Genomic DNA, 25758 nt, shown 5'->3' with positions numbered 1-25758 from the left:
TTAACTTTATTATATCTGTTAGGTTTGTCTGTGTAAAAGCAGAGGATGAAAACTCTGTCTTTTGTTGTAACCTGAATAATCTCTCAGGATATTTTTGCCCTGCTGAGAAGCAGTGCCATTACTGATTAATTCTTGCCAACAGTGAAGGAGGGGTGCATATCTTCAATTGGAACAATTAGTATAACTGCTTATACTGGGATCTTTCTGTTTTTTATAGTGAAGATATTTCACTCTGGTGACCATTCAGGTACTCTGTGATGTTGTTGACTCCAGTTTGGTTTACTTTTTCATATTGACTTCGTTTATTTACCATAAAATGTCTCCTATTATATTATACATTGTAAAGCCAGTGAAATTTAGCAGTATTGTTGATGGTCTGGTCTAACAATGTTATATATGTTTACAGAATATGCATTACATTTATTCATAAATCCTTTCTATATGACCAGCTTCTTTCTATTTAAGAATAATAATGGTTTTGGAATTCACTGTAGATAATTTAGAGGTGCATAGCTATTGTAAAGGGAGTTCATTTACAATCAGCCCATTAGAGGACTGCATCTTTTTTTTTTAAAACTTTACAAATTGTGTTAGTTTTGCCAAATATCAAAATGAATCCGCCACAGGTATACACGTGTTCCCCACCCTGAACCCTCCTCCCTCCTCCCTCCCCATACCCTCCCTCTGGGTCATCCCAGTGCACTAGCCCCAAGCATCCAGTAACGTACATCGAACCTGGACTGGCAACTCGTTTCATACATGATATTATACATGTTTCAATGCCTTTCTCCCAAATCTTCCCACCCTCTCCCTCTGCAACAGAGTCCATAAGACTCTTCTGTACATCAGTGTCTCTTTTGCTGTCTCATACACAGGGTTATTGTTACCATCTTTCTAAATTCCATATATATGCGTTAGTATACTGTATTGGTGTTTAATTGTGATCTTGGCTGACTGCAGTGGAGCAAAGGACGCTTTCTGGGTCATCATATCAACCACATCTATAGTCAGACCTTCCTTACAAGATAACATTCTGAACCTTAACTAGGCATTTCAAAACAGCAGTTAAATTCATGAGGCTCTTTTCAGTGAGCAGGTTTTAATGTCACTTTGATGTAATTTTAGAAGGCTTTTAGCAAACATGCATTTCCCTATGTGATCGTTTTTTTAAACAAATATTTTAATAGTAATTCAAGGGCTGTTTTGTCAGTTTGTTGTTGTTCAGTCACTAAGTCGTGTCTGGCTCTTTGGGACCCCATGGATTGCAACACGCCAGGCTTCCCTGTTCTTCACTATCTCCTAGAGTTTGCTCAAATTCATGTCCATCGAGTCGGTGATGCCATCCAACCATCTCATCCTCTGTTGCCCCCTTCTCCTCCTTCCCTCAGACTTACCCAGCATCAGGGTCTTTTCCAGTGAATCAGCTCTTGCATCAGGGTGGCCAGAGTACTGGAGCTTCAGCATCAGTCCTTCCAATGAATAGTTGGCTTATGGAGTAGGAATTGCATCAGAATTGCATGTCTTCTTGCATTCATTGAGGAGGGTTCTTTTTTCAAATATGTGCTTAAGTATCTCCCTGTGAAAGTCTACAGATACACTGACTTTTTGTTTGCACTTCAAAATGATTGAATTGTTAAGTACAAAATTGAGCTGATTAATCAGTTGGTAACCATTATTTTCACTCATAAACAGCTATTCAGCACTAGATAATGTTTTACATATTCATGTATGTTTTCTAAATACATACATGTTAATTTATATTAGAAAGAGTGACAAATAAATGGTTCATTTCTCCCCCAAAGGAAACTGTGGAGTATTTTTGATCATGAGAAAAACATTTAAACCCCTTGATCTGCAGTTTCTGTGTCTGAAAAATGAAGTTAATACTTGATGAGCCTTCAAGTCTTGGGTGCTTAGAATGCTGTTCTTCAATCTAAGGGGTTTCCAAATCTTTCTGTTTCACGAAGTTAGGGGTTGGGAACTTGTGTTTTTAAAATTTCCCTCATGCTTATTGTTTGGGGCCTCCCTGGACATAAGAGAAAGCAGACTGGCAGGAAGGCAGAGAAGTAGTGACAGGAAAGGATGGATTGCTACGCGCAGTGCCTGCCATCTGCCGTTCTGCCAGAGGCCCAGCAAGTGGGTACTGTCTCCTCTCTGTTGTTGTTGTTTAGTTGCTAAGTTGTTTACGACTCTTTGCGACCCGGTGGATGGTAGCCTGCCAGGCTCCTCTGTCTGTGGGATTTTCAGGCATGAATACTGGATTGGGTTGCCATTTCCTTCTCCAGGGGACAACAAGAGCAACACACGAATAGATTTGTTTCCTTCCCAGGAATATCAATAAGTCTAATTATTGTCATAGTTCTCAGTAACTTTAAAAGGGCTTTGGGGAAGAATGGCCTAAAGAGACAAGTGTCTAGCACCTTGCCAGCCTGACTTCTGCTAAATACCCTCAGCTTCCTTTCTCCCAGCGAGCTCTCTCTCAGTCTTGGAAGCCTCACGTTTCACTGTCTTGTATTATATTCAATTCCATGATTACCTGAGGGCTGTGGGAAGGTGCTGGCATGATTAGAACAATCTGCCATCATGCTTTTAGTTAATCTAGGTGGCTGGCCTGCCTTATCAGTCACTGAGGTGATCCTGTTTATTATGACAAACACTGGGACCCATAGTCTGAACATACAGGTATACTGAAGGAGTTGGTGAGACAGGATATTTGAGTCAGAACAGTCCTGGAAAATCTGGAACATAAAGCTCTATCTTTAACACCATTGTCTGTACAGCACAATTAGCGTTTATAGTATAATACACCTGTTCTGTTAGTTATCTTTCTGTTTCTCTTTTTCTCTCTCTCTATTGAAAGCTGCTTAAAATCCCCAACAAGATCTTAGGCCTCTTTGTAGTCAAGGAGCCCCATGAGTATTATAAGTGTTTGTGGATGATAACATGGCATGTCACATGCCCAAGCGTGTTCATCCCTTCCTTAGTACTGCATCTGCTGTTCTCTCTGGCAAGACCACTTGGAGCTGCTGCGGAGGAACTGTTGTCATCTGAAACTATTTCCAGAGCAGCTTAGGGGAGGGCAGGCAGAGGAAGGGGAAGGATCAGTGAGCAGAACTGAGTTAGAGTGTGAGGGGGTTCTGGGTAGCAATGTTTGAAGGTGATGAGAAAAGCAAAGATAGTGAAGTGACGTTACACTTTTGCTCCTTCAATTTTCTAGAAGGAGACAAGGGGAGGGTCAGTCTTTCTCTTTGCTTAGTAATTGCAGGTGTCCCACTAATTAGAAAATAACTTTGGCCACCTCATGCGAAGAGTTGACTCATTGGAAAAGACCCTGATGCTGGGAGGGATTGGGGGCAGGAGGAGAAGGGGACAATGGAGGATGAGATGGCTGGATGGCATCGCCGACTCGATGGACGTGAGTCTGGGTGAACTCCGGGAGTTGGTGACGGACAGGGAGACCTGGCGTGCTGCGATTCATGGGGTCGCAGAGAGTCGGACGCGACTGAGCGACTGAACTGATTCCTCTACCACACTTGGGTTTTTGTCAGCCTCAGAGAAATCTCTTAAGTGTCTGTGCTCAATGTCATGTTCGTCTTGCTTTGTAACACTTTTTGTGTTTGCAGAAAGTCTTCCTGGTGCACCCAAAAGGAACAGTGAGATGATTGGCTGCTCTGGGTTATGCTTTCTTCCCTTTTGCATGTGACTTTTCTGGGACACATGCCCAGATTTAAAGTCAATACGTTCAAGTTCAAATGCCTACAGGTAAAAGGACAGAGAAGCAGCGCACTCTCTGCCCACTTGGCACACTTGTATTGCCTCTGTAGTGTGCACCGAGAGGGTTACAAAAACAACAAACCCATGATCCTTGTTCACCAAGAATTGGCAGTCACCTTGAGGAGGCGCCAGACAAAATTCTCTTTGTAAGGTTTGTGATTGTTGTTTTGACACTCAATATTCTGGGAGGTCAGGGAAATGAAGAGCTGAGAAATGGAAAAGACAGTCATTCGAACTGAATCCACTGGGTTGCCTAAAAGACAGCAGGAACAGAAGAGAATGAATGAGCATTAGTGAATGAGCATTCAGAGAGTTACTGGAAACATGTCACCCACAAAAAGAATGTCTTTCATAAATGGCTTGTCTAGAACAGGGATTCCTGAACTTGAGGGGCCTACGGGTGCTCTGGAATCGCATAGGTAACATGTATTTATTTATTAATGAATCTGTTCTCTCCAAATTTATTTCTTCTGTATCTGCAGAAGTTCAACACAGGAGGCATTAGCCACATGAGGCAACTTTTTTTTAACTTGTGATTGTCCTGGAGAGAGAGTCAGAAGTCTTCCTCTGATTCTCAGAAGGGTTTGCAACCCCAAAAGGGTAATGATTATTATAATCTGACAAATAGCTTTGCTACCAGTCTTCAGAAGTACACATCTCTGAATTTGTATCTTCAGATGAGGAGGTAACTGGGTGGAAGATTAGAGAGAGAAACCCAAGGATTCCTTTGTAAACAACCTTCTACCCAGCACCAGGTGTCATGGGACATACATGAGTGCTTGTATGTCCCACATACAAGCATGTTCCCACATACACAGTGGTCTAATCTGGTTGCCAGGCGTGGCACAGCTAAAATGCACTTACTAACTAGTGGGGGTGATGCTCAGCTCTGCCTTCGGAGACCTTATAGTCAAGTGCAGCTGTTTAGAGTGTGTGCCTATCCACAATACAGATTTAGAGCCAAGTAGGAATGTTGGGAATGGGGTGAGAAATCACGTGCTTTTTGGAAGGTCAGGCCATTTTTTCAGAAATGACTGGCCTGTTGGAAACAAGATATGAAAGAGGGAGGGAGCCCTGGGCAGGTTCGGGAGTGGTGACTGATTCAGAACTAGCTCCCCTCTGCTGCTTTGGACATATAGCCTGAAAAGACTGTCCTAGAACTGCCGTCGAGTAGCACACGCAGTGGGACATGCAAACCATCTGTTTCAGATGAGTGCCTTAGCTCCCCAGAGCTCAGCCAGCCAAGTAGGCCAAGCTTGTACCCCCGCCCCGCACCGCCCACCACCACCCTGCTCTAACTGTGGATGCTCCACTGTCCGTGCTTCCGGTATCAGCCTTCTGTGTAGGGTTGGGTTGGGGGAAAGGCATTCAGTTCAGTCAGTTCAGTCGCTCAGTTGTGTCCGACTCTTTGCGACCCCATGAATCACAGCACGCCAGGCCTCCCTGTTCATCACCAATTCCCGGAGTTCACCCAGACTCACGTCCATCGAGTCAGTGATGCCATCCAGCCATCTCATCCTCTGTTGTCCCCTTGTCCTCCTGCCCCCAATCCCTCCCAGCATCAGGGTCTTTTCCAGTGAGTCAACTCTTCGCATAAGGTGGCCAAAGTACTGGAGTTAGCACACCTTAAAGCAAGCCCTGGAGCACAAGATTTTCTGCTTTGTCAGTTGTCCTCCTCATCTTGTCTACCTTTTCCCCTAGTTATTCATCCAGTATTGCCTAATCAGGTCCTTAGTCAGCAGTAGATGTTCCGGGCCATTTGAATTTCTTCTCAGTAATGATTAGCGCTTACAATGATGTTTGACCAGTTCTGGAGACCTCTTGGGAATTAGAGGTACCCACTTCATGTATCTTCATGTATTTTGTGGGGGCTGTCTCATGTAACAGGAAGTTGCTCAGTTTTACGGTGGCAAACTGCTGTTTGTTTTTTAAAATTTTCTTTTTGGTAAACTGGTATTTTTGTAGCATTTTGCTTTACCCCCCTGCAGTAACCATAACAACATAATGCCTTGGTGTATTTCCTCCAAAATGTTCTAAAAATGTGGGCTTGTTAAGAGAAGCTTGACCCCCCTCCCCCTTCCCTAGAGTAACAGACCTGAGAAAAAGAGTGCTGTGAAACCCCTTCCCTAAAGCCAGCTGGGGGAGTAAAGGGTCTCCCAGGTGGACAGCAGGGAGGGCCGGCGCTTTACGTCTGCATCAGGTGGAGCAGTGCTGGCAAGCGTTTGTTACCTAGACTGTTAAAATTTTGCCTAGCCATTTCTTCCCCCACCCTTCTTTTTCTCCCTCCCTCACCTCCCAGCCCAAAACCTCTCTTTTTTTTTTTTAAAGTACAGCTGTGTCTGCTGCCTCACCCTACACTGCTAGCCTCCTTTTCCTTTTTAAAAATAATTTAACAAATTTATTCACTTTGGCTGTGCTGAGTCTTCATTGCTGCTCGGGCTTTTTGCCAGTTGTGGTGAGCAGGGCCTTACTCTCTAGTTGCGGTGCCTCGGCTTCTCACTGCAGTGGCTTCTCTGGTTGCTGAGCACAGGCTCTCAGGCACTTGGGCTTCAGTAGTTTCTGCACACGGGCTCTAGAGCACAGGCTCAATAGTTGTGATGTACTGGCTAAGTTGCTCCCAGGCATGTGGGGTTCTCCCGGATCAGGGATCAAATCTGTGTCTCCAACACTGGCAGGAAGATTCTTGACCACTGAGCCACAAGGGAAGCCCTCCATTTCTTTCTTTCTTTCTTTTTTTTTTTTAAGTAAGGCAGTGTTCTGTTCTTAACCAGGCTTCCAGAGTCCTTAAAATCTAAAAGGTATGTCCTTAATAGCTATATCTGTGGAATGTGAGGGAGGCAGTTTAAAACCATGCAGTGCAACCTTTCTCTTTCAGACCCCCTACAAGGCCCATGTAACCTCCCCCCCCCCCCCCGCCCACCCGCAACTGCTCATCAGTAGAAATTTTTGTAGTAAATATGGTGCTCAAAGATACTTACTCACTAGCCAGCCAATTTTCTTATGTCTGGGATTCACTTTTAAATCTTCTCTTTGTCATCTGCTCTTTGAGAATACCTCACATTCTGGAAATCATCCAGTCACTCAGCAAACCCTGATTAGGTAGGTACCCTGTGTTGAAGTAAGACACAAAGATAAATGAGCTGTGATCTGGAAAAACATAGGTACAAAGAAATGCTGCAGCAGGATACACGTGCTGTAATAGATGATGAAAAACTTGCTTAGGTGGCTCTTAATGTAATATCAGGTCTCCAAGATCATCCAGCTCATTGTTATCTGACCTTATTTTTAGAAGCAGCACAACTCCATTTTCGGAGGAGTATGCGAGCTGCTATGTCTGAAATGGGTGGGGGAAGCCCATGGTCTTTCCTGCTCTACCTTCTGTTAAATGCCATCCTCCCTGCAGCTCTCTGAGACGTGCCTCTTATTTTATAAATGAGGCTGTTGGAGTTCCAGAGCAGCAGTGTTTGTAATACAGCTCACTGGCGCAGACCTCGTATTAGAGCTTTTTAGCCTACATGTCAGTCCGACACCAGACTGATAAACAATGATTCAATTTTCTCCCAGTTCTGTGTTCTATTCCTTCAAGAAGTCAGTGAACACATTTCTGTCAGGGGCTTCTCCTCTTCCTGGCTTTGTTAACTGAGCCTGCTTGAAAGGTTTTTCCTCCTTGTGGGCTAAATACAAATCAGTCCTCTTCCCAGGAAAACCCTTTTCCCTGTCATCTGTGGGCAATGAGTGCCAAGTTGCCCCACTTACAGCCTCTTCTGTTTTCTGGTGGAAATTTAGTTTCCCCAGAAATCGCTGTAAAGGATATTTGATGAAGGTGTGATGGATGGCATGAAGCTTACTGTGAAAACAAACCTCTTCTTGTCTCTCTCTAAACTGATGAAGGGATGAGAGGTTAGAGCAGGGTTTCTCAACTTTGGTGCTGTTGACATTTTAGGCTGGATAATTGGTGGTGGTGGTGGTCTGGTGTGTGTGTTGTGTGTGTGTGCACACGTGTGCTTTTGCTTTCTTTGCGTTGTGGGATTTGAACAGCATTCCTGGCCTCTATACACTAGATGCCAGTAGCTCAGCCCACCCTCCAGTTTTCGCAAGCAGACATCGCTCTGGGTGTGACCGATGTCCCCTTGAGAACCACTGGGTGGGGATTGATTGTCAAGAGAACTAACTGCAAACGAGAGTTACCATATTTATATAAAGTCAAGTTTTCATTTACCTAAACCTTGATTTATAGTGATGAGCTGCTCTGAAGAAACAAAACAAGAACATGTCCCATCCTGGATTCTGACCCGTCTAGAGCATGGGGGGGCCTTCACCTAACTCAGGTTCAGAGGCCCCTGAATAGAATTTAAACTCTGGAAATCATCTTTCTTTGCGTTCTTTGCAAAACTTATTTTGCTAGATATGCCCAGGTTTTTCTGTTCCTTTTTTGGTATTAGAAATGTTACCAGAATGAAAACAGTGTCTTCGTAGTGAGCATTCATCTCAGCCTGTGACCCTGAAATAGATTTCATGCTACCTACAGGACCTTTCATAGAGAAAGCGGTTTTTCCATTTCTTGACTAAAAATATTCAGAAACATTAGTTAACTTTTGGTGACACTTGCTTTAGTTTACTATTCAGCATCATATGGCAAGCTAAAAATAATAAATAAACGAAAACAGCAGTTTTATAAGTAAACTAAATAATAGACTGAAACAGCAGTTTTATGGTTATCTCATTCAGTTTTCACACCTGCCATGCAGAGCTGTTATCACTACCCTTACAGATGGAGAAACTGAGATTCTGAGAGTAACTGGTCCGAGGCCCCCAGTGGGTGTGCAGCGGAACCAGGGCCTGCCCTGCAGTACCTGACTTGAGCCTGTGCCTTGACCACATGCCTGCACTGCCTCTCGGCCTGTGTGGCAGTGGACTCTTGGCCAGTCACAGTTGAGGTCAGGTTTGTTGGGCTCCTATACACGCTAGCAAAGTAATGCTCAAAATTCTCCAAGCCAGGCTTCAATAGTACGTGAACTTCCAGATGTTCAAGCTCGTTTTAGGAAAGGCAGAGGAACCAAAGATCAAATTTCCAACATCCTGTGGCTCATAGAAAAAGCAAGAGAGTTCCAGAAAAACATTTGCTTTATTGACTATGCCAAAGACTGTGTGGATCACAAAAAACTGGAAAATTCTTAAAAAGATGGGAATACCAGACCACCTAACCTGCCTCCTGAGAAATCTGTATGCAGGTCAAGAAGCAACAGTTAGAACTGGACATGTAACAACAGACTGGTTCCAAATCGGGAAAGGAGTACATCAAAGCTGTATATGGTCACCTTGCTTATTTAACTTATATGCAGAGTACATCATGAGAAATGCTGGACTGGATGAAGCACAAGCTGGAATCAAGATTGCCAGGAGAAGTATCAGTAACATCAGATATCCAGATGACACCACCCTTATGGCAGAAAGTGAAGAAGAACTAAAGAGCCTCTTGATGAAAGTGAAAGTGGAGAGTGAAAAGTTGGCTTAAAGCTCAGCATTCAGAAAACTAAGATCATGGCATCTGGTCCTATCACTTCATGGCAAATAGATGGGGGAACAATGGAAACAATGACAGACTTTATTTTTTGGGGCTCCAAAATCACTGTCAGTGGTGACTGTAGCCATGAAATTAAAAGACACTTGCTCCTTGGAAGAAAAGTTAGGACCAACCCAGACAGCGTATTAAAAAGCAGAGATGTTACTTTGCCAACAAAGGCCCTTCTAGTCAATGCTATGGTTTTTCCAATGGTCATGTATGGATGTGAGAGTTGGACTATAAAGAAAGCTGAGCACCGAAGAATTGATGCTTTGGAGCTGTGGTGTTGGAGAAGACTCTTGAGAGTGCCTTGGACTGCAAGGAGATCCAACCAGTCCATCCTAAAGGAAATCAGTCCTGCGCGTTCATTGGAAGGACTGATGTTGAAGCTAAAACGCCAATATTTTGGCCACCTGATGCAAAGAGCTGACTCATTGGAAAAGACCCTGATGTTGGGAAAGATTGAAGGTGGGAGGAGAAGGGGATGACAGAGGATGAGATGGCTGGATGGCATCACTGACTCAATGGACATGAGTTTGAGTAAGCTCTGGGAGTTTGTGATGGACAGGGAAGCCTGGTGTGCCACAGTCCATGGGGTCACAGAGAGTCAGAGATGACTGAGCAAGTGAACTGAACTATAGGCCAGCTCTAAAGACCACCATGCAATTCACTCATTGCCTCAGTCCCTCTGGTGTCTGGTCAGCACGTTAGCATTGTGCTGTGCAGGTGGGACTTGTGTGTGTGTGGCTGCCGTTAGCCTTGTTGAGCCCATGTTCCAGAAACTTTGAGATGGAGGGATTTGGTCTCCATGTCCTTGGATGTATACTGAAATACAGATACTTATGTTTGTATCTAGATGGTGGTCACATTTACACAGATGCTGAGTTACTGCCAGCAACTACTGCACAGGGAGACTGTGATCTGGGCATCTTGTACTGGTGAGGAAACTAGAGCAGACAGAGTAGTGTTCAGTTCAGTTCAGTTTCTCAGTGATGTCCAGCTCTTTCCGACTCCCATGAACAGCACTCCAGGCCTCCCTGTCCATCACCAACTCCTGGAGTCCACCCAAACCCATGTCCATTGAGTTGGTGATGCCATCCAACCATCTCATCCTCTGTCAGCCCCTTTTCCTCCTGCCTTCAATCTTTCCCAACATCAGGGTCTTTTCCAATGAGTCAGCTCTTTGCATCAGGTGGCCAAAATATTGGCATTTTAGCTTCAACATCAGTCCTTCCAATGAACACACAGGACTGATTTCCTTTAGGATGGACTGGTTGGATCTCCTTGCAGTCCAAGGCACTCTAAAGAGTCTTCTCCAACACCACAGTTCAAAAGCATCAATTCTTTGGCGCTCAGCTTTCTTCACAGTCCAACTCTCGCATCCATACATGACCACTGGAAAAACTATAGCCTTAACTAGACAGACCTTTGTTGACAAAGTAATGTCTCTGCTTTTTAATATGCTGTCTAGGTTGGTTATAACTTTCCTTCCAAGGAGTAAGCGTCTTTTAATTTCATGGGTGCAGTCACCATTGACAGTGATTTTGGAGCCCCCAAAAATAAAATCAGCCACTGTGTCTACTGTTTCCCCATCTATTTGCCATGAAGTGATGGGACCAGATGCCATGATCTTAGTTTTCTGAATGCTGAGCTTTAAGCCAACTTTTTCACTCTCCGCTTTCACTTTCATCAAGAGGCTGTTTAGTTCTTCACTTTCTGCCATAAGGGTGGTATCATCTGTGTATCTGAGGTTATTGATGTGGTATGTGCTGACCTGTTATCTCTGACCTTGGATCCTAGAAGATTTTAGCGAACAGCTGGGGTGTCTAGAAAGAGAGTTTAAGGGTGTTTTGTTAAGTAATAACTCTGCCACCTTGATTTTTCTGCCTTTCAGGTGTGGTTTTGAGGATTGTTGCAGGTGGATTGTTGTTGTTCAGTCACTGAGTCTTGTCTGACTCTCTGACCCCGTAAACAGGAGCACACCAGGCTTCCCTGTCCTTCACTGTCCCCCTGAGTTTTACTAACAATGAAGACTCTGAATGTTTTGTCTTTTAAGAAAAATTTTATTGAGTTAAAGATTATCCTCGTAAGTCAGCTGTCACTCTGAGAGGCTTTTTAGATTGGAAGAGAGGGCTGGTGTTACACCTGACTGCTGATACTCTCACATCACCTGCAGTATATTTTCTCTACCTTTCCACTCCTGGCTCCTCCTCAGGGACATTTTCATCCATGTACGAATCAGGCCCGGTACACCGAGGGAGGAAGACAGTTGCACACCCCTATTCCTTGAGCTGTTGCCTTGTTATTAGTACAGGGAACCAGAGAGCAGAGTGGCAGCGGGCTGCCTGCTCTGGGGCCCTGACTGCTGTCCCTGGGAGGCCGGGCCTGCGGGGAGCCAGGGGAAGCCGAGCCTCTTGCTCTTGGAGACGCCGGTAGCTGTTGCTGCTGGTCCGCTGCCACTGTAGACGCAAGTCTGTGAGGACAGGGCAGCCTCTTGGGAGTTACCATTCCTGGTCAGGGCTTGTTTCTCTGCACCCACTTCACCCACCCCTCCCCTCTACTGCCAGAGTCTAGGCAGTTGTGAAAATGCCTGAGAATAATACCTAACTCTGAGGCCTGTGGAAGCATGTTAGGGTCCCAAACAGGTCCAAGGTGAGCCAGAGGAGCTGCCTCATTAGATTGACCAGTGCCTTGGCCTGTGGAGTTGCTGATTTTAGAAGACCTATATGTTGATATATTTTCTGTCCATCACACTCCTGTTACCAAGGCAGAGTATATTTTCAGTAGACAGGAAGATTGGACTGAATAGATCTCAACATGTGGAGAACACGCTTTCAGGTTCTTAAAACCAGCTCTTCTGATTCTCTGTAGTTTCTATGGTAATAGGTACTATAGAAATCTGCAGGCCTTACCTATTGTGACCTCCCCGTGGGGTCAGGATGCCCAAAGCCTCGGCTTCAGCGTCTGCCAGGACCTGGCAGATCTGGCTGCTTCCCTCCAAGCACTGAGGTTGGGGGGTGGGGGGGTGGGCGCCATCCTCCCCCTTGGGACCAGCCGTCTCCAGCCTTGGCCTGCTCTGCTAGTCAACAAAAGCAGGGCCCACCAGAGGACAGCCTTCTCGGGTTGCCCTGTAATCTGAGTGAGCCAAGGTGAGTGTGTTAGGGGTGGGTGGTATAGTCTTCAGATGGGAACCTGAGCATATACTTCTCAGCAACCATAGGATTGAGCTCACTTTTCTACTAAAAAACAAGTGTCACTCAGTGGTTTAGCCAGCCCCTCCACTGTGAGCAGAAGTGCCATGTAACATAACCTCAGTTCCCATGTGGCTAGTAGTCCTGTCAGTAGACACCATACTGGTGTCACCTTTGTGTGCCACTGAGGACTGGCTGTGGACACTGAACCACCTTGCATTCAGAAGGACTCAAGTTTGGTTCCAGCTTGACTGTTCACTCTGAGTGACATTGGCTGTATTACTCAATTCTCTTGATCTTAGTTCCTTCATAGTCATGGGACCCTGCTCAGAAGTGACTTAACATGGCGTGTCCACATCTGTTAGACTTTAGTCCAGTGGTCTTCCTCTGCACCGCCCCTTCTGGGTGAACCTGAGGGCCTTTGGTCCCTGCTGGGAGGCTCTATTGAGTCTGTTTGTAGAGAGGAAATGGCTTCCCAGGTGGCTCAGTGGCAAAAGAATCTGTCTGCCAAAGCAGTAGACACCTGAAATGACAGTTTGATCCTTGGGTTGGGAAGATCCCCTGGAGGAGGAAATGGCAACCCACTCAAGTATCCTTGCAGGCAGAATCCTATGGACAGAGGAGCCTGGCAGGCTCTAGTCCATGGGGTCCCAAAGGAGTCAGACATGATGCATGTACAGAGGACACATGCATGTAAAGAGGAAATCACCTGGAAGCCCATAGCACTTGTAGGTTTTCCAAGGTGGAAATTTGGCAGCAGCATCCTAAGCCCCCATGGTTTCCCGCCACTCCCAACACTGTTTATGTCATCATTTGTGAGAGAAGCCGAGGTCACAGGTGACAGTTGTTGCACCTGAATGAAAGAAAATGTGGCTGACCACTTAATCCATAGGACACATGCTTTCCAGATTGTTCCAAAGTTGGAAGGATTTTTGCTTGATTGTGCCTAGGGGTGACCCACAGTCTCATCAGAACTTACGCTGTTACAACTGGCCTTGTGGCTATCTGGTGCCTAAGCTTTGTTCTTATAAAATCCCAGCCTGACTGTTCTAGAATTCAGTCATGGCTTCAGCCCCCACCCCTCAGGTGCTTCTAATGGGACTAAAAAGCCTTGTCTTCTCAGCCCCAAGACCCACTGACACTCAGGAAACAGAGCAGGTCTTGTAGTAGGAAGTGGCATCTTTGGTGCCAGCAGCCAGTGGACTTCTGGCCCCTTCTCTGCTCTTTTTAACGTTTCAGGTATCGTCGCAGTGTCTGAATTCTTGCTCAGCTGTATTTGAACGTGCTAGAGATGAGCCCACCGCTCCCCAGCGAACACAACCTGCCTGAGAAGTCTTAGACTTCCTGAGTCCAGTTTTTGAAGTTACTAAGAGGCTAGTGCCCTTAGTTGCTTTCTGGTTGCTTGTTGCCAGATATGCAGGTGTGTGTTGAGTAAACGTGACGCAAGAGCTTTGTGTCCCTAGACTCCTCACTTTTCCACAATTGCTTGTCTGAACTTGCTCTTTGTCAAGAGGTTAATAGTCATCCATTCAATTAACTGTGGGATTGAATTCACCCAGTAACCAAAATGAAAGGGGTGAAGCTTGTGTATAAGAATTCCTGAGGTGTGGCAGCACCAGAGTTCAGAGACCTCATGTCATTCATTCTATAGACTCAGAAGGTGGTGACCTATAGGATATGGTCTCCTCAGGGGTTTGGGAGGCCCCTCTTCTTGGCTGCTTTGTTGGATTAGAGCTGAGTCGGCCCTGTGCACTGCTCCCAACACCCAGCTCAGCCAGCGTCCAGCAGCATCTGCAGTGAGAATTTTCCAGCTGCAGCGGTCACAGATCTCACCTCAGAAAGAACAGGAATTCCCTTTTCCTGACACTGGCAGAGGAAAAGGCCAGAGTCACAAGTCCTCACATGTAACTGACTGCCCAGAATTAGCTGTGGACACATCAGATTTCATATTCATCCTCAGTGTTTCAGAACCACCCACCTGTTCACTTTGTCCAACAACTTCTCAAGAGATCATCAGCACTTTTCAGCCGCGTTAGTTTCATGAAGCCCTTGTACACACGTTAGCTCCTTCAGTCTTCACAGCACACTTGAGAATGTGGAGCAAAGAGAGTTTTGTTACCCAGTTTTATGGATGTGGAAACTCAGCTTTCAGAACGATACGTCTTACCGCAGCCATGGAACTACTAAACACTGAAATTGCAGCCCAAACCTTTCTAACTCTAAAGACCTCATCCTTTGGACAGGGCCCATCTACCTTTCCCTTCCTCAAGGTGAGCTGAGTCTAGAGCAGTAATCAACAGCAGGTGGGAGCCCGGACGTGACCCCTGTAAACTGACAGGTTCACTGAGCTCCCTCCTGCCCCCCAACTTCCAGCCCTCCCTGAGGTCTTCAGCGCAGGGACGTCAGGTGGTCGTTTACTGTAGGAAGCAGGTTGCACCCCTCTTCACATCCATTGCCAGATGAGATGCAAAACTGGCCCTCGGTGTGAGGTTTACCCCTCTCAATACTGGATTTTAAACAGTGCTCAGGAGAGCAAGTCTATTTCCACGTTGCATCCGCGAATAGGGCTTCTTCCACGTGTTGAGTTTCCTGGTGTCGTAGCAAGGTCTGAAAAAAGCTCACCAGAAGTGTCTCGTCTCCCAGGGTAGACCAGTTAATAAACAGCTCACTCTCAGTTTTTTCTGTAACGTTGACACCTGTTGTAAAGTGGTTTCATCTTCGTCATCTATTTGATCTTCATAGTAGTCTTGTACTGAGTGCTGGGTAGGTGTTCCTCCCATTTCACAGGTAAAACGTGGAGAGAGCCCGAGGTTTGGAGGCTGAGAGCTGCACCGTCCCACCCCCGGCTTCCTCCCTCCTGCTGCCTCCACAGGAGCCTTGGCTCCTGTGTTTGTTTGTCCTGGCGTTGTTTGTCCCCCAGATCATGTTAGGCTTATAAGTAGCATGTTAGAATTTACTCTTCTTTCATAGACACTCAGAAAGGAATATGTGTGATGGGTAAACAGCCTGTTTCTTCATAGCTGCTGAGGCCTGCCTGATAAGAGTATGTGGCACCATTAAGAACTGACTTAGCCTGCTTTATGGGATTGTTCAACAAGAACAGAGGGGTGAAAAGCCTTCAGGGGATATAGGGAAGGAACAGCTCCTATAGCCCAGGAAAGGGAGCGTCTTGGACCCGTGTTCTGTGTTTATCATCTGAAGACATTTTCAGGGCACATGCTCGTATTTACGTGCTGAAGACATTTGTGTTGTACATGGTTTTTGTGAGCAGTGAGGCATCATTTTTACCCGTGACCCTCCTGAATGTCACAGTGTAAGTAGGTGGGGTGAGATCATAAACAGAGGTGGATGTGATGAAAGCTATTAGTTCAGCCAGAAGAGTGGAAAACACACACACGCACACACACCCCCCACATCCACGGGCTGTGGGAAGAAAGCTGCACCAGTGACTAGAGGCAGGACTGAGACAGAAGGAGCCAAGGGCCTCCTTACCTGCAGTGCTGGCTACGAAAAGCAGCCAGAGCCCCAGGAAGGGCCTGCCCTCACAGGCCTGCAGGCGAGGAGCAGCAGCCTTCCTGGGCAGGGGGGTGTGGATGTGGACTGGGCCTGGTGGAGAGGTCAGGGTCCAGTGCCCAGCCCTGATACGGGGAGAGCAGCCGGGGGCAGGGACTCTGGGGCAGACCCTGGGAGCGGAGCAGTGAACTCTCGGGGAGCCGCAGGAGAAACACAGCACTGGCCGCTTAACGAGGGTGCCAGCCCCCTTGGGCCCTGTGAGTGAGAATGGCCTTGGCCAGCTCAGAGGCACAGGAATTACAAACAAGTCTGTAGTTAGAAAAAAACGGACCACCAGAGAGAGGGGTGGAGGTGGGGAGAAGGGAAGGAGGAGGGGATGGAGTCAGAGCTGAAGAAAAGTAAAACTAGATTTCACACCATCTAACTCAGAGGTGTAGTACCCAATTAAAATTTTTATTGTTTTGTTTGGTATTTTAGAATTGAATCCATAACTTATTGTCACTGTCTCACCACCCTCTTCGTTTACCTAGCCTGGTCGGTAGGCATTTCATTTATGCAACGGCATCCATTACAGCTCAAGCTGGAGGCTCCCCAGGACGCTGGGCTGTACGTGATTTGGAACGTGGTGTTGGATTCTGAGCAGCTCAGCCTGAGGGAGTCTTGCTCTGTCTTGTAGGATATGCTTCCAGCTTAACAGGGAAAACAGGATGATGGCCCTTGTGGCTGTGATGCCAGTTCTAGACTGGAGTGGACCCTGAGCCTCACACAGCCCTCTCGAGGCAGCCAGGGCCTCCGGTGTCCAGTGGAGGCCTTTGTGCAGGGAGCGAGCAGCCCCTCACCTTCCCTCTGGCCGCCATCTCTGCGCACAGGAGACCAGCTCCCCCTCAGGTCATGGGCCTCCATCTGCGCGCTGTGGCAGTTGGTGTCTGGCCACCTCGATTCCAGTAGGCGGGAGAGCTGTACTGTTTCCAGCCACCGGTCACTGCCTTTCCGCCTCACTTCCCCCTCCCTCTCGCTTGCTGGCCAACTCTGCAGCCTGCCCCTTTCCCTGGTTGTGGTTTCCCAGGGCAAAGGAAAAGAATGGGCATGAAGAAAAGAATTGTGACAGCTGAAGTCCCCATTGTGCCTTTGGGGGAGGGAGTGGGGATCACGTTTCTGTCTGGCAGCCAGGCTGACTGACCTGAGGTTTGCTGACGTGAGTTTGTAGAGCAGGCCTTAACGTCTTTGAACTTGTCTGTTCTTTAAGAAGCCCTAGAGCCTTGAGCCTGTCATTCCCCAGGGCAGAGGCTTTGAAATGAGTGTTCTGGATCTGCTGGGCCAGGTGCACCAGAGAGAACACTGGTAATCAGGACAGTGTTGCCGTTTCTCTCAGAGCAGGTGTGGGAGTGAAAACCAGTCATGATCAGTGAATAGCTAGGATACAGGGGTTACGGGGTTGTGGAAGCAGATTTTATACACAGAGGGTCACGGTGTTGTCGGGAAGTAGAAGAAGAGGGCCTGACCTCTATAGATAGACATTTCTGGAATTAGTAGGAGCACAGTGAAGGGCCCTGGGGACTTCTGGGGACTCGCTGGTGTAGCACAGAGACTTAGACGGCTCCCCCAGTCCTGTTCTCTCTGTCCCCCTCCTCCTTCTCCCCTGCCTGTCCCTCCTGCTTTCAAAAGAATGGAGCCACTTTGCATAGAAGGAGCCAATTGGCTAAAATGTCCAACAAACAACAGGTATTTATAGTTTTCCAGAGTCCCTTCCTGCCATCGCTGGTGTACTTAGTTATCTATCGTCCTAGTCAGTGTTTGGGGTCTTTTTTTTGTTAGGATTTTTTTTGTTTTGATGTGGACCATTTTTAGTCTTTATTGAATTTGTTAACAGTTGCTTCTGTTTTATGTTTTGGTTTTTGCCTGGGAAGTATGTGGGATCTTAGCTTCCCGATTAGGGATTGAGCCCACACCTCTTGCATTGGAAGGCGAAGTCTCAGCCACTTATTTTAAACAAAGAAGTTGATGCAGACGTTTTCATGCCTGGGTACTGCCCGTCAACTTGACGCCGTGGTGCCAGGATTCCATTGTTTGCTGCTGTTTAAATAGCCCTGCCCTGTATTGTTAGGCTGGGTGACTTTTTTCAAATGTTATAGTATAGCTATTTATCATTTTGGTACAGATTACTTACTGTTAATACCTCTTGAGGTATATTTCCCACAGTGGACTATTTTGGGATCTTTTTGTTTTTGTCGGATGCAGGGTGGGGCAGCTTCTTATGGATTACAAGAGATTGCAGTCTAGAAAGGCTCCATGTTCTTGATTTAGCCTTTGATTTTCTAGGATTATAGTGGTTCCTGCAGAGAGAAAGGATTGGAATGTAGAAGTCAGCCTGACCAAGTTTGACCATGTAGCTTTTCAAAGAATGAAGTGAATTCTGTTTCTGACATACAAGGTGGCTCCTAAGTCCCCCCGCCCCGCCCCTCCCACCCCGGCCACTCCCTCGAGGAATAGTGGCCAGGCCTCCAGGCAGCCCTCTTTCTGGAACTCAGCCCGTGTAGGGTGAAGATGCTAAATGAGCCTTCCTGAGAATGTTCTCCTTCCTGCCAGAGGGCACTTTCAGCCTGCGTTGTGTGCGTGCTTGCTAAGTTGCTTCAGTCGTGTCAGACTCTTTGCCACACTATGGACTGTAGCCCTCCAGGCTCCTCTGTCCATGGGGTTGTCCAGGCAAGAATACTGGAGTGGGTTGCCTTCCCCTTCTCTGGGGATCTTCCCGACCCAGGGATCGAACCCACCTCTCCTGTGGCTCCTGCATTGGAGGTGGATTCTTTACCACTGAGCCACCAGGGAAGTGCTCAGCCTGCGTTAGGGACTCAGTATAATTGCTGCTGGAATGGGATAAACTGGTATCTACCCTTCTTTCAAAGCAAAATTTTTCAACCCTGTTCTGAGTTTAGAACCTGTTGAGGTGGTAGACCGCAGATTGTGCCTTGCTGTCCACTGGCGCCTGCTGTTGGTGGAACGCTTTACAGCATTTCCCGTGTGCCTTCTTTCCTTTGATTTGTTTTCAGCAAGTGTTTATGGAGAGCCTATTTCCGAGGCCCTGGAGCTATAGCAGTGAAGCAGACAGCTGCGGCCCTGTCCCGGGGCTAGAGCCTGGCCTTCTGGGAATGGGGATGCGGAATTCGGGGCTGTTGGGCAGGACCAGTGGAAGAGGGTGGAGGGTGTGCCAGAGGGGGTGCTGGCACAAGTAAAGCGCTGCTGCAGAAAAACAGTCTGCACCACACTCTTCACCAGCATTTTTATAGAGGAGAGTGTATCTGATGTGTCAGGAGGAGGTCCCATTTGCTACATTCTGCTATTTCTATTCCCTCTTTTTTCCAGCTTTAGTGAAGTATCATTGACAATAAAATTGTAATATATTTAAAAATGTATAAAAGTGATGACTTGGTGTATGTATACATTGACTTAACATATCCATCACCTCACATATTTACCCTTTTAAAGAAATGAGAACGATTCAAGATCTGTTCTCTTAGCAGATTTCAGTTATGCAGTTCAGTATTATCAACTATAGTCCATATAGTCAAAGCTAGGGTTTTTGCAGTGGTCATATACAGATGTGAGAGTTGGACCATAAAGAAGACTGAGCACCAAAGAATTGATGCTTTTGAACTGGGTTGCTAGAGAAGACTCTTGAGAGTCCCTTGGACAGCAAGGAGATTAAACCAGTCAATCCTAAAGGAAATCAACCCTGAATATTCATTGGAAGGACTGATGCTTGAAGCTCCAGCACTTTGGCCACTTGATGCGAAGAGCTAACTCATTTGAAAAGACCCTGATGCTGGGAAATATTGAAGGCAAAGGACGGGGGCAGAAGAGGGTGAGATGGTTAGATAGCATCACTGACTCAATGAACATGAATCTGAGCAAATTCTGGGAGATAGTGAAGGACAGAGGAGCCTGGAGTCCTGCATTCCATGGGGTTGCAAAGAGTAGGGCATGACTTGGTGACTGAACAACAATTATCAACTATAGTCACCATGCTTTTCATTAGATTCTCAGACCTTATTCACAATATAACTGAAAATTTGTACCATTTTACCAGCCGTTCCCATTTCTTCCACTCCCAGGCAATCCCCATTCCATTGTTTTCTCTGAATTGAACCTTTTTTTAAAAAGATTGCACACAGAAAGAGTATCATGCCTTGTCTGGCTTATTTTACTCTCTGCTATTTTCTAAGCGTTCCTGGAACAAGTGCACCATCATATCTAATATTTACTGAGTGCTTACCACGTGGCAGGCACTGTGCTTCTGTGTTCTTAATCCTTCCTGTCATTAATTCCATTGTATAAATGCTAAATCTAAAGTTGAGAGAAGTTTCAGAAAGACTGCTGAGCAAAACCAGGCCTTGTAATATCTCCAAAGATAACAAAGGAGATGTTATCTAGGGAAAACTCAGAAAGGAAATGTAGCAACATACTAATGGTGGTTATCTGTGGGCTGAGATAGAAGTGGTTTTTTATCCTTTCAGGGATCATTTATTATACTTCTTTGTGCCCCTAGACACCTATTTCTGGGCAGAGCTCAGTAACGCTCGGTAAGAAGACACTGCTTGAGGTAGAAAGTTCAGGTCTCTCCTTCCTTTGGCTTGATTTGGCCCCAGTGATAGTAGCTCTGGTCCTGTGTTACTGCTGGTGTTGGGGCAGCTGTGCTGCTGTTCCCAGATGGGCTTCCCCCATCGCACCGTCAGGTGGAGCGTGAACTTGGCGCCTTCCAGGACCAGATCTCCCGGGCTGACGAACGCAGAGGCAGTGGGCATCGACTGGCCTACATGTGTCACTTCTTCTAGCTCGGCAGAGTCTGGAGTGGGCTGGAGGCAGTCTGCTCGCGTGGTGACTCGGTGCAGCTCGTCAGGGGCCTTTGGAGCCGCCCCGAGGGGATGCTCTCTGCACAAGGGCGCCCGCCTCTAACAGGCAGGCTGGCTGGTTCCAATGTGCTCGCTGCCACACTGAGAGCTGCCGCACTGCTGCTTTTTTTATTTAAGTCATATTCCTTTGTTATTTTATGTTTTACGTAACTTTTAATTTTGATATAATCTCAAAAATACAGAAAAGTTGTAAGAATGGTACGTAGAATCCTTGTGTATGTTTCATCCAGGTTCACCGTAAGCACTGATTCTAGTGCTTCACTTGTATGTCCCCCCCGCTGCAGTGTATGTGCCTGTACACACACACACACACACACACACGCACACACTCTGTCTCTGAACCATTTGACAATAAGTTGCAGGTAATATGCCCCATTACTTGTGACCATGCGAGTGTGTGTTTCCTAAAACAAGGACATTCTTGTAAATAACCACAGTGCAGTTATAAAAATCAGTAAGTTCAGCATCAATACAGTGCTGTTACCACTGTCCATATTCACATTTTGTCCAGTGCAGATACGGTCCCATGACAGCAGAGCTTTATTTTTATGAAAACTTCCCCGAGGCCTGTGGCGCCTTCTGGTGGTGTTGCTCAGGGCGAGCAGAACCGGCGGGCACCTGGGGGAGTGACTGCCGCAGGTGCCACATCCCCTGCTCCCCTGTCTCCGCAGGACCAGAGGCGTGAGAGCAGCAGCCATGTCAGCGGAACTGGAGACCTCAGAGGGGTTGGATGAGCCGGAGAAAAAGATCTCTGGGCTCCCAGAGAAGGAAAACCACACCAGGTGAGTGGTGGCAGCCGTGGTGCAGTCAGGTCGTGCTGCCGGGCCCCGGGATGCTCCGTGCCCCGCCGCCGCCTCGCCCTCGCCCCTGGCCCACGCAGGGAGGCAGGACAGGCACTGCTCCAAGTGCTGAGTCATGGGATTTGATGATGCTCCTGGCCGTTTCTTCTTCCTGGAATTCTGAGCGTTTTGTCATCTGAGGTGAGCAAGGGTAATCAGAGGCAAAGCTGGCACCTTTCCAGTGTCTCCCACCCCTCAGATGTGGGAGTAGCTCTTAAATCCAGGGCTTTCCTTACTGGGTTGGGGGCAATTCACTTGAAGCCTCCAGTCACCCGGGCCTGTTCTTCATCATTCTCAGCCTCTCCTTATAGCCCTGTCATTGGCAAAGTTCTCTTTTTACATCTTGGAATAATTGCTGAAAATAAACTATTGGCAGCACGTGAGTGATATGAGCCAATCTCCCAAAGAGGCCAGCAGAGCCTGGGCCGTGAGACGCCAGGCTTTTCTCGCTCTGGTCGACAGGTGTGTGGATGCACAGGAGTCCCTGCCCAGCACCTTCTCTGCCTTGTCTGGTGCTGGCATCTGTCGTGTGATTTTGTTCAGCAGTACAGGCCTTGGTCCTGGCTCTTGCCTCCCCAGCCTCGCTCTCAGTCCCATCCTTCTGTGCCGGGTCCCAGCTTCATGTCATCCTCAGGGGCTGTGGGTCCAAGGTGGGAGGAAAGCAGCTGGGCTACCCCAGGAGCTGCACGGTCTGTTCTCTCAGGGGTGTGGATCCTGGGAGACACGTTCCCCAAAGTCGTCTGTTCCTTGAGGTCAGCACACACTGTGGTAGGGTGAGGTATGTGTTTCTTCGGGCGGGCACAGAAGCCAAGCATCACTCATTTGGGTGCTTCAGAGAGACCCGGGCACGGTGGAGTGGGTCAGAGTCATCCAGAGTCCGAGTCCTGGGAGCCCGAGTCCTGGGAGCAGACCCACGTCTGCCTGTGCTTTGCTCCCTGCTGAGAGGCTGGAATCACGTTTCTGAGCAGCCTCTGCCTCGAGCTCGGCGAGTGGTCAGCCTGGAGTTGGAAGGCTAATTCGCACATGCTTTCTCCATAGGATGGCAGACCTTTCCGAGCTCCTGAAGGAAGGGACCAAGGAATCACATGACCGGGCGGAAAACACCCAGTTTGTCAAGGACTTCTTGAAAGGCAACATCAGGAAGGAGCTATTCAAGGTTTGTGCCCTCAGTCGTGAACTGGGTTGGGCTGGGGGCCCTTAGTCCCACAGGGTTGCCTATCCCCCAGCTTTCCTCCACACCTCATGTTTTCTCAGCATCAGGCTGTGGTTTCACGTCTTAAAAGGAATAAGGTAGTGATGTAAAGGAAGTGATCCGTGTTCCAAAGAATTCACCATGTCATTCCTTTAAGAAACAAACGCTTCCTGCACACGTGAAATAACTCACTGTAAAAGTGGGGAGTGGAGGGGGTGCTCAGGAGTGTGGGCAGTGGGCTTGGGAGTTGCTGGCCAGGCCCTGGCCCTCTCCCACGGTCTCCCCATCGCCCTTGGCAGCTGGCCACCACCGCGCTGTACTTCACCTACTCCGCCTTGGAGGAGGAGATCGACCGGAACAAGGACCACCCAGCCTTTGCCCCCTTGTACTTCCCCACGGAGCTACACCGGAAGAAGGCGCTGATCAGGGACATGGAGTATCTCTACGGCGAGCACTGGGAGGAGCAGGCGCAGTGCTCCGAGGCCACCCGGAAGTACGTGGAGCGGATCCACGAGGTGGGGCAGAACGAACCAGAGCTGCTGGTGGCCCACGCCTACACCCGCTACATGGGGGACCTCTCGGGGGGCCAGGTGCTGAAGAAGGTGGCCCAGCGGGCCCTGAAACTCCCCAGTACGGGGGAAGGGACCCAGTTCTACCTGTTTGAGAATGTGGACAACGCACAGCAGTTCAAGCAGTTGTACCGGGCCAGGATGAACGCCCTCGACCTGAACCTAGAGACCAAAGAGAAGATCGTGGAGGAGGCCAACAAGGCCTTTGAGTTCAACATGCAGGTACTGCCAGGGCCAGGCGGGAAGGGCGTCTGCCAGCAGGGCTGCCCCAGAGCCGCTTGAGGGGCATCAGTGCCCTCGGACAGATAGGCTGCCTGAGCGCAAGTCTAGCGACTAGACAGGCCAGCGGGCACAACCCCAGTCAGGCTTCCACCCTGTGTGATCAACAGCCTGTGTGTGGTGCTTTGGGAAGGTGACACCCCAGCATGTTGAAGGGTCGGGAAGGTGGGAGCTATCTCCCTCCCTCTCACCCCAGGCTTCTGGTCTGAAGGAATGTGGAGTTCCCCCTTTTTAGCAAGGGTTGCTGTGAAAAGTCCTGCTTGGTAAGTTCAGAGAGAGAACCAAAGAGAATGATTCCGTTTACAAGTAGCTGTTAGACAGGCCCAAGTCTGGCAGGCCAGTTCTGTGTCCAGAGCCCAGGCCCTGCCCTCCGCTCCAGGGAAGTGCTGGCCTGAGCATAGGCCTGAGGGCCCCTCAGGACCAGCCAGCCCTGCCAGGGCTGCCTCCTCCCACCTTCCTGTTTCTTGCTAGAAATACCCAGCAAGAACGTGCTGGGGATCCCACGGCATGGGGGGCAGTGCTTTCTCCTTTCTCCTGTCTGCCCCCTGGGGGTGTCCGCCGTGGGCTCTCAGCCTGGGCAGCACAGGTGCAGCCACACCTCCCAGAGCTCCCCCTCGGGGGAGGTGTCCGCCCCATACACTCCCATCCCTGCCTGCTCGGCCCATCTGGGGACACAGGCTGGTGATGGTTGTTGATCCTTTGCACCTGCAGGTGTTCAATGAACTGGACCAGGCTGGCTCCTTGCTGGCCAAAGAAACCCTGGAGGATGGGCTCCCTGCGCACGACGGGCTTCCTGGGCACGGCAGACTGCCCACGCAGGACGGGCTTCCTGTGCACGACGGGAAAGGAGACTTGCGGAAGTGCCCCTACTATGCTGCTCAGCTAGACAAAGGTAGGCCTCGTGTGTTCTGCGCGCCCGGGACAGGTGTGTTGGCCCCCACTCACGGCATGTCCCCTCGGTGCTGCTGCACAGGTGCCCTGGAAGGCAGCAGCTGCCCCTTTGGAGCAGCCCTGGCTGTGCTGCGAAGGCCCGGCCTCCAGTTCCTGCTGGCCGCCAGCGTGGCCCTGGCCGCCGGCCTCCTGGCCTGGTACTCCATGTGAAGGACCCACCGTTCCACGCTGCGCTGCCTCCTGTCCACCGGCCCGCCCTGCCTCCACCCACGACCAAACTGCCACCTCAGGTGACTTTCCTAATGCTGGCCTTGAGAAAACAAGCAACCAATAAAAGCCAGAGACTGAAGCCTTTGCTTGTCAGCATCCTGCCTGCGGGCCAAACGCTGAGCTGGGTGCAGGCCCGCCCCCCGAGCCCCCCGGCCCTGGCAGCAGGAGCAGTCCACAGGCTGGCCTAGGCCTCTGGGACCAGCGCTGCTGCCAGGGCCCCCGCACCTCTGACCCCAAGGCTCGCTCGCTCCCCTTTTCCTTGTTGTGTCTGCACCTAGGTGGGTGTCTTTCCTGTGCTGGGAGTAGATCGCCAGCAAGTTCAGGCCCCAGAGCTGTGGGAGGGTGGGGGCCTCCCCAGATGGGCTGCTCTTTTTCTGGACTTCTCCTGGGGTTAGCAGCCAGAAGTTGGGCTTTCGCCTCGCCTCAGAGGTCCTGGAGCTCCGTCCTGGGCAGCCAGTCCTCACGCCTGTCAAGCAGACACCCGAGTTGGGGTCAGTTTGGCCGTGGGCTGTCTCCTCTGACCTGTGAAAATGCTTCTGCACTCAATAAAGTGGATTCTGCTAGTCTCCTCCCTCCTTTCTGGTGTGACGCCATCCCTGTCGGTGCCCGGCAGCCCCTCGCTCTCCCAACACTGCCAGTCCCTACCCAGCACCAGCCTCTCAGGGCAGTCAGTGAGCCACCTCTCAGGGACGTGGACATCCATGTGGTCCCTCGGTTTTCTAGTTCTTAAGAGTGCTTTAGTTTTCCTTTTTTTTTAATACCTAAGATAA

The 25758-nt window shown here is 48.7% G+C and overlaps 1 protein-coding gene across 1 annotated transcript in view; it reads left to right on the top strand.

Annotated features, from left to right (window-relative positions):
* Positions 1 to 25551, top strand: part of HMOX2 (heme oxygenase 2) — a 28084-nt gene extending 2533 nt beyond the window's left edge. Inside the window, exons 2-6 of the mRNA XM_086375990.1 lie at positions 21620 to 21730; positions 22826 to 22943; positions 23279 to 23770; positions 24539 to 24719; positions 24801 to 25551. Of these exons, the coding sequence (XP_086232116.1) occupies positions 21645 to 21730; positions 22826 to 22943; positions 23279 to 23770; positions 24539 to 24719; positions 24801 to 24928 (1005 nt within the window). The 5' untranslated portion in view covers positions 21620 to 21644 and the 3' untranslated portion in view covers positions 24929 to 25551. The remainder of the gene's footprint in view (positions 1 to 21619; positions 21731 to 22825; positions 22944 to 23278; positions 23771 to 24538; positions 24720 to 24800) is intronic.
* Positions 25552 to 25758: the final 207 nt, after the last annotated feature.

The sequence above is a fragment of the Bos grunniens genome, chromosome 25 (genome assembly GCF_055505025.1).
Source record: "Bos grunniens cultivar Pamir isolate PY7600 chromosome 25, Bosgru_T2T1.0, whole genome shotgun sequence".
Lineage (NCBI taxonomy): Eukaryota > Metazoa > Chordata > Mammalia > Artiodactyla > Bovidae > Bos > Bos grunniens.
The sequence above is the reverse complement of the archived record's forward strand: the minus strand, read 5'-3'. Positions and strand labels throughout refer to the sequence as shown.